This window comes from Otolemur garnettii, unplaced genomic scaffold (assembly GCF_000181295.1).
Source record: "Otolemur garnettii isolate 467f Iridium unplaced genomic scaffold, OtoGar3 scaffold00061, whole genome shotgun sequence".
Lineage (NCBI taxonomy): Eukaryota > Metazoa > Chordata > Mammalia > Primates > Galagidae > Otolemur > Otolemur garnettii.
In genome coordinates, this window is record NW_003852456.1 from 3,802,780 (window position 1) to 3,810,750 (window position 7,971).

Below are 7,971 nucleotides of genomic sequence, written 5' to 3' on the forward strand. Positions count from 1 at the left end.
GTTGGCTACTTTCCAGAGTCCCACTAAGTCACCTCCTTACCTTGGAGGTGGAGGAGGGGGAGAAATGGCAGGTGGTATCTTAGTAGCACAGACATCCACAAATGCCATCAATGCCCCTTCTGAGGGAGCCCCAGAAGAATCTTACCTGGATGTCTGTCTTTTTAATCTGTACCCCCACTTCCCCCCACTAACCATATTCTAGGTATAATCTATCAGACACAGATCACCCTGCAGATGGTACACAGAAGGGCCAAGCCAAATCCTTTGACGAAGAGTCCTTACAAACAGCTGTGTCCAATCCACTGAGGCGCACTCTCCTTGCTCAACGAAACATAATCTAGTATGGCTAAAGGCATAAGGGAGCTCTGTATCCATGGCAGGTGGAGAAAGATCCTCAAGTATAAACCAAAATACAAGGTATTAACAAGAGAGATTTAACAACTACAGTTACAGTTACAAAGTGTTAATGAGTAGGGTATTCCGAGGAATGTCCTTCTCATCACCACTGGCTGCCTGGTTTGTTGGTGTGGAAATTATTTGAAACCTCAAGATGCAAAACTATGAAACAGGACAGTTTCCTGTACTATGAATGATGTCATCTTTAAGATGTGGGGCTTTCAGTGAAATGCAAGACCATTCAGGGTAATAAGTTTGCAGCAAGAAGGAGCTTGAATTTATTGCAGAGGGGAGTAAGCTGACCAAAATGCAGAGTGAAGAGAAGTAGCTAAATTATGTATGACAGTCTCTACTGAGCAGAGGAAGAAGGAAGAGGTTAATGATGGCCGCGGTTGAAGGACCAGCAGCAATGGTGATGTATTGGTCACAGGTTGGGAAGAAGAGAAATGGATCTATGAAGACCCGAAGACTATAAAGACAAGGAGGACAAAGACCAAATAGTGGATTTGGGAGGGAGAGGGAAACCCCAGATATAATAATACATTTCAGCGGCAACAAGACAGCGAAGTAAATCCAACTTGACATTAAGAATCATCATCTTAATCTATGTGGCTTTTTCAAGCCCGAGTCTTATCAGGCCAAAAAAAAAAAAAATCTATAGTTAACGATAAAGTATTTTTTCTCTTTTGCTTTGCCGGCAACCACCAAGAGCAGTACATAATTTAATTATCGAACCTACAAGCTGGACCAAGAGATGAAGAATGATGTGTCGGCTGTAGTGAGAAATTAGATAGAACCAACTGTTTATTCTCATCATTCTTCCTCCGTGAGGCTAAATTAATATAGTTAACAAGCTTTTGTTTGGATTAGTAGTTCAGATGTGGGATGCAGATCAGAACCCATGATTATTACAGTGGCTGTTATTTATAGAACACTGGGGCACCCTCAAGCCCCACGTGGAAAACAGAAAAGGGTCCTTTTGTCATTCTCTGGGGCTGAATGAAACCAATGTTAAAGGCCAGGCACCAGAGAGGGTCATGAAGTCCAAGAGGATCAGATTTAGTTACTTGGGACAGAGGACCTCAGAAGTGTCACCGATGGTCTTTCCTATTGCTCTGAGCCCTATTTTTCTGATCTTTTTTTAACCAATTGTCACACAATGGGCACGATTTCGGGGAGTTACCGGGGGAATACCAAGAGGGGTGACAAAGGTCCAAGAATGTTCGAAGGCTGGCACCCCGGGCCCCTTCTCTCATTTTGAGCGGAAACTTGCAGCCGGTCAAGCGAAGCGCAGATGCAAATGCAGCTTCGAGGCATCTGAACCCGGAGGCCCCGACCGCCGTCCTCAGAGCACGACCTCCAGCAGGTACAGCCCCGCGAGGACGCTGAGGCACGGCGGGCTCACTGGAGACGCCACCGCCGTCCCTTTCGGTTTCGGGTCGCCTGGTAGTCACGCACCACACCTAAGGATAGCGATAGGCGGGGGGGAGCTGGTGGCAGATCCAGACCGGAAAGAGACCAGCAGCCGCGCAGACACGCGAGGCCCCCGGACGGCCAGGAGGGGGCGGCCACCCGGAGCGTAGCCGCCGCGACCCGGGCCCCGCGCGCCGCCGCCCCCCCGCCCCCCCCCCCCCCCCGCCCCCCGCCCCGACTTCCTTCCCGGGCGGCGGCGGGGACGGCGGGGACGGCGCGGACGGCACCATCCTGCAGGCTTGCGGCCCGGGACGCGCGGCGGCCGTGCGGGTACACGTGTGGGGCCGGCTCGCGGGCCGCGGGCCAAAGTGGCCGCGGGGCGGTGCGCGGTCTCCGGAGGCCACGCGGGAGCCTGCGGGGGGTTGTGCGGGAGGGCAGCGTGCGGGCCCCGTACCGGAGTTGCGGAATGGCGAGCCGCGCGGGTGCCAGGGGCCTGTGCGTCTCCCGGAATGGGCCTGCCTCGACCTCAGGTCCCTGTTTCTCAGTTGGTTTCAGCCCTTACCGGGCAGCAGTGGCTTCGGGACGCGCGTGGGTGAAGCACTCAGAGGACAGACGTGCTTCTCCCTTCCCCTCCCATTCCCCCTCACCTTCTTCCTTCCCTCTCTGCTCCCTTTCCCTGTACCTACCCTAACTATGCTCCCTCCTCCCCTGACTGTGCTCCTTCCTCCCTTGCCCTTCCCTCTCTTTTCTCTGCCTCCCCCGAGCTCCTCCGTCCGTCTCCCTGCTGTGCAGTAGTCTTGACCTGCACCCCACAGCGGTTAAGGTTGGGGTGCTGACCTTGAAGCCTGTGGGAAACCAGGCTTTCCAGCTTCTGTCTCTTCCTGTTGATAGAGTTATAGGTTACAGGTGACATAATCAATAGTGGGTAACCAAGGTCCCCAGTGCCTGCTCACTCTTTGCAGGCTAGTCTTCTGAAGTAATAGTTTGGGGAAATTATCACTTTCCTTTAGACCTCTGGCCTTTCTTAGGATCTCAGAGTGGTGTCAGCTCAGTTCTTCTGTGCGGTGTTGCTCTCATCGTGGCCTTCGGTTCAGAAACAATCTCCTTACCTGAAGTTCAAGGCCCTTCTGGGCTCTCTTGCTCGCTCTTGTTACAAAAATCTTTTTGGTAGTAGTAGTAGCACTTGGCACTTTTCCTAGTTTCTCCCCATATAATTAATTCAGTACTCAAGAGTTGATAACTTCTGTCCCATCTTGGGGGGGGGAAAGGCAAAGGGGAGGAACAGATTACCTGGTTGAAGTCAGGGTTGTGACAGCTTCAGATGCTTGCCTTCTTTGGAATCCAGCTGACATGAATAATCCTGTGTGATCTTGGACAAGTTCCCTAAGTTCTCTGTAAGGTGGGATCTTACTGTCTGCCTTGGCCAGGAGTAGGCCGCGAGTGATATGATGAGTATAAACTTTGTGTGTATGGAATCTGTTAGAAGATCAATAAATGTCTCTTTTTCCCCCTTCCTCCCTCCACTGACTGTTTTATAAGGGAGAGAGAGGTTAGGGACAGACCAGTTTGTAGACCAGACAGGTAGAGTGACTTTAAAAACATCCTATATGCAAAAGTAGTAAATAAGTGGCATATTGGGAATGTGAAGCAGTAGCTGCTCAATCCAAGCTTGTGAAGTAGTAAATTTCTTAACATTTTTCTTACGACTGGAGACTGTCTGGGGTCTGTGTTTTTGTGATTTCTGATCGATAAATGTAGCCAAAGTTGCCTCTGTTTGGAGACCTGAAGTTTTAGTGTCTTCTCGGGTTGAAGTAGAGAGCAGATTTACCAGATGCTTTTCTCAGCTGCCTTCTTGCTGGGTTTTTCTTTCAGATCCAACATGAGCGAAGCTTCCTGCAAAAAACGTGATGACTATTTGGAATGGCCTGAGTATTTCATGGCAGTGGCCTTCTTATCAGCACAGAGAAGCAAAGACCCAAATTCCCAGGTAAGTGAATTTCACGGGAGAGTGTTTGGATAGTCACACACAGTGACATGCACACGAATGAGCAGATTTTTTGGCTTGTTTACTTAAAAATGCAGAGTATCTGACATTGTTCCTTTCTTTGGGATGCCACACCATTCTCTTGCTCCCCAAGCCAAATCTTCCCCTCTCTCACTCCTTGCTCTCTGTTTTCTTCTTTCTCTCTTTTTCATCGTTTCTCCCCCTTCCCTTTCTCTAATATAAAATAAACTTGTATTTAATATCCTAAAAAAAATAATGCAGGCCTCTTGTGGCTATATTCCTGTGAGAGTTGAATGTTGCTTGCTTTAACTGCCTTTTCTGCCCCCTGGGGCTGGAGGTTCACTTTTTTTGGCTTGTGGGCGCTGCCACAGAAAACAGGCAAGGCGATCCAGAGCCTTCAGGATCTACAGCAGCTGCTGTCTGTCTGGCTCTGTGAGTCCTCTGGTTTCGGTCACTCTGCCTCCCCAGTGGCAGACCACTTACAGTCACCAAGCCTTTGGAGTATTTCCCTTTAGGTTGGAGCCTGCATTGTGAATACCGAGAACAAGATCGTCGGGATTGGGTACAATGGAATGCCCAATGGATGCAGTGATGACCTGTTGCCATGGAGAAGGACAGCGGAGAACAGGCTGGACACCAAGTACCCCTACGGTAGGGCGCATTTCAGTTCCGCTCTGCCCAGTGACACAGCCTGGAGAGGGCTTGATTAAGGAAGCTGGTCACAGGCGTTCTCTCTCTTTTTTAGCCATCAACAACCAGAAAGAAAAAAGTACTGTTGTCCTGTCCCCTTAGGTTCTCAAAAGAGCCATGGTGGCTGGGGCAGGCTCTGTTGCCTGTGGTGGTCAGCAGGGCTTCACCAGCAGCCTGCATGACACCAGAGCACTGATGGTGGCCTCTGTGCAGGGGCCACAGACTTTTGCAGAGATAGCTAAGGGACGTGCATTGTGACTTCGCAGGGTCACCTAACCAAGTGCTGCCGGGGCTTTGCTCTGATGAGGATGTGTTGCTGAAACTCATCTCTGGGAGGTGGGAATCAAAGTGAGGCCTACACATCCAGAAATAGATGCTACAGTTGCTTCTTCCCGTTCCAGGGCCTCTGCAGGCCAAAAGCCAGAAGTGTGGAATCAAAAACCTTTGGTTTGGCCCTCTCTGGATTTTCACTTTCAAATTAGGAAAAGGTGCTTCTTAGAGTGTATTGCCTGTCTGGGCCCCCGGAAGAAAAACCCTTTCAGAGGTCATCTGGGAGAGACACACCACAGCTTTACTCTTCCTTTCTTCTGGGGAGAATACTCAGTTAATTCCAGAAAAGAGGCAAATTGGATTGCATAGACTTGGGCACTGATTTTTCATAATGTCAGGCCCTATATTTATGTCTGAAAATGAATAGCCTGACCCTGTTGGAAGTGAAATAGATCAAGGTCATTCAAATAGGAGAGATTGTGTCTTCAGGAAATCAAGTTCAAGCCATGATGTGAGACCTTTTTTCTTTGTTGATTCTTTCTTTGTAGGTTTTCCTCTGAGTTTTCCCACGAAGAATTCCAAGTCTACTTGGAATTTGCTTTAATTTATCTATTTTCCCTAATGTTCCTGGACTTTAATTATTATTATTATTATTTTTTGAGACAGAGTCTCACTCTGTCACCCTGGGTAGAGTGCCCTGATGTCATAGTTCACAGCAACCTCAAACTCCTGGGCTCAAGCAATCCTCATGCCTCAGACTCCCAAGTAACTAGGACTACAGGTGCCCGCCATGGTGTCTAGGTAGTTTTTCTATTTTTAGGGGAGATGGGGTCTTGCTCTTGCTTGACCTAGTTCTTGTCTAGAACTCCTGAGCTCAAGCAGTGCACTCACCTTTGCCTCTCTAGTGCTGGGATCATAGGTAGTATTATAGACCACTGCTCCCAGGTCAGACCTTAACTATGTTAAATAAACCTCGTATGTTTCTTTTTTTAATGGCTTAGGAGCAATTCCTCCACGTTTGAAGGAAAAAGATACCTGGAAAGAGAGGAGGAATTGAGAAACGTAGGCAGGCAGAACTGCAAAGCACTCAGGGTCTCTGGGTGTAAAAAATAGTGTGATTAAGGATCAAATAGTCCTTTGGTCAGTTTAATGTCACCCGTTGTAGGAGGGGGAGAGAGGATCAGCTGTTACAGCTGATGGCACTGAGTGATGTGATATGCATGCTAGCATATTTGAGGAACTTTCTGTCATCCTGATTTCAATTCTGTGAGCTTTGGATAGTGAAAAAGAGAGGAAATGATTACTTGTTTTTAGGTCCAAGCAAAGACGATTTTTCACAGTCCAGTTCAATGTCCCATATAAAAATGGTGAAAGTGAGAGTCAATACGGTAAAGATCTACATTGAAATGTCTTGACTGCCACGGTCAATATCTCTCCAAGTCAAGACAGGGAAGTATTGGTTCTTGCGCTGAACTCAAGACATGGAGGAATTTGGAGGAGATGTTAGTCTGTTGTATTCAGGCTGGTTACAAAAGATCCCAGTTGTTCGCCTGGTAAAGAGGGGTACTTGGTGATCCCCAAGTGACTCTCCCACCTGGTCCTGTGCCTTCTTAGTCATCATGAGTCCAGCCAACTTGATTGTCAGAAGGCAGCAATTCTGGAGATCAGTGAGAGTAGCCTCTCAATTCTGTTTTGCCTCAGTTACAATTCTAATAATTTTTATAATGAAGTACAAGGAAACTTAGAAAATTTTTGGCGTGGCACCTGTGGCTCAAATGGCTAAGGTGCCAGCCATATACACCTAAGGTGGCGGGTTCGAATCCAGCCGGACCCGCCAAACAACAATGATGGCTGCAACCAAAAAATAGCTGGGCGTTGTGGTGGGCGCCTATGGTCCCAGCTACTTGGGAGGCTGAGGCAGGATACTCACTTGAGCCCAGGAGTTGGAGGTTGCTGTGAGCTGTGAAGTCAACGGCACTCTACCCAGGGGGACAGCTTGAGGCTTCGTCTAAAAAAAAAAAAAAAGGAAGAAAGAAAATTTTAACTTTACCTGACAGGAAGAAACATCAAGGTAGTCTTGGCCAGGTGAGGAGGCTCGCACCTGTAATTCTAGCACTCTGGGAGACCGAGGCAGGAGGACTACCTGAGCTCAGGAGTTTGAGACCAGCCTGAGTGAGAGTGAGACCCCCGTCTCTACTAAAAATAGAGAAACTAGCTGGGCATGGTGGTGGATGCTATAGTCCCGGCTACTCAGGAGGCTGAGGAAGGAGGATCGCTTGAGCCCAGGAGTTTGAGGTTGCTGTGAGTGATGGTGACACCACGGCACTCTAGCCAAGGCGACAGAGTGAGACTGTGTCTCAGGAAAAAAATAGTCTCCATTCTAACAAGGCAAAACGTTTAAACAACGTAAAGGTAATTTTCACTTTAACAAAATATCTAAGAATCATCAAAGTAGCCTTAATTGTACCAGTGTCACAACACCTATTGTCTATGTGTGACTACTTCCTCCAAATCTCCTGGGACAGACATCCTCCCAATCATATGAGTCATTAATCACATGATTGATCGCAGAAGGTGTGTGGGGAAGGCCGAGTTCAGCTGTACTGCTTCACCTTAGCTTCTCAAACTCCATCTTGCAGGCTGCTTTTCTGGCTTACATTATGAGACATTTCCTTTTGTCTAAGTTGGAGAAAATACCTTTCAGAGCCTCTTTCCAGAAGGAAATTAAGAAAAAAAACCCGAAGCAAGCCTTTGCCCGACTTCACTGATTGTTTTTTATTGAATAGCTGCTGAGTTTCTGGGCACTGGTTGTCCATCTGCATTATTTTTTATCATCCGTATGATATTTCTGGATTCTCAGAGCTCCTTGCCCTCATCAATTATTCATTTTATATGTAGCTGCTTTAGAATGTAGACAATTTTCTTTCACAAGAGTAAGATTGTAATTTGATGTACCATAAAAGTCATGGAAGGTATTAAATGGTTTTTAAAAGGCATTTAGTATTAGTACCACCATAACACAGGATGGGCTTTGAGTCTGCCTAACAATGACGGAGTATAAACTGCACTCCCAGTCTGATCTTTTCCAGGCTTTACAGGCCACAGAGAAGTAAATGTTTGAAATGTTTGGTGATAATCAACTAGAGCACTAAACAAAAAAGAGTACCCTCCCCCCATATATATATATATATATATAT

The 7,971-nt window shown here is 47.5% G+C and overlaps 1 protein-coding gene across 2 annotated transcripts in view; it reads left to right on the forward strand.

Annotated features, from left to right (window-relative positions):
* The first annotated feature begins 2,047 nt into the window (after nt 1-2,047).
* Nucleotides 2,048-7,971, forward strand: part of DCTD (dCMP deaminase) — a 25,699-nt gene continuing 19,775 nt past the window's right edge. The window contains exons 1-3 of one of the 2 annotated variants that reach the window (XM_012806990.2): nt 2,048-2,139; nt 3,682-3,796; nt 4,330-4,465. In XM_012806990.2, the coding sequence (XP_012662444.1) occupies nt 3,689-3,796; nt 4,330-4,465 (244 nt within the window). In that variant the 5' untranslated portion in view covers nt 2,048-2,139; nt 3,682-3,688. Of the gene's footprint in view, nt 2,140-2,773; nt 3,797-4,329; nt 4,466-7,971 lie in introns of those variants that run through there. The other variant, XM_012806989.2, reaches the window with a different exon arrangement.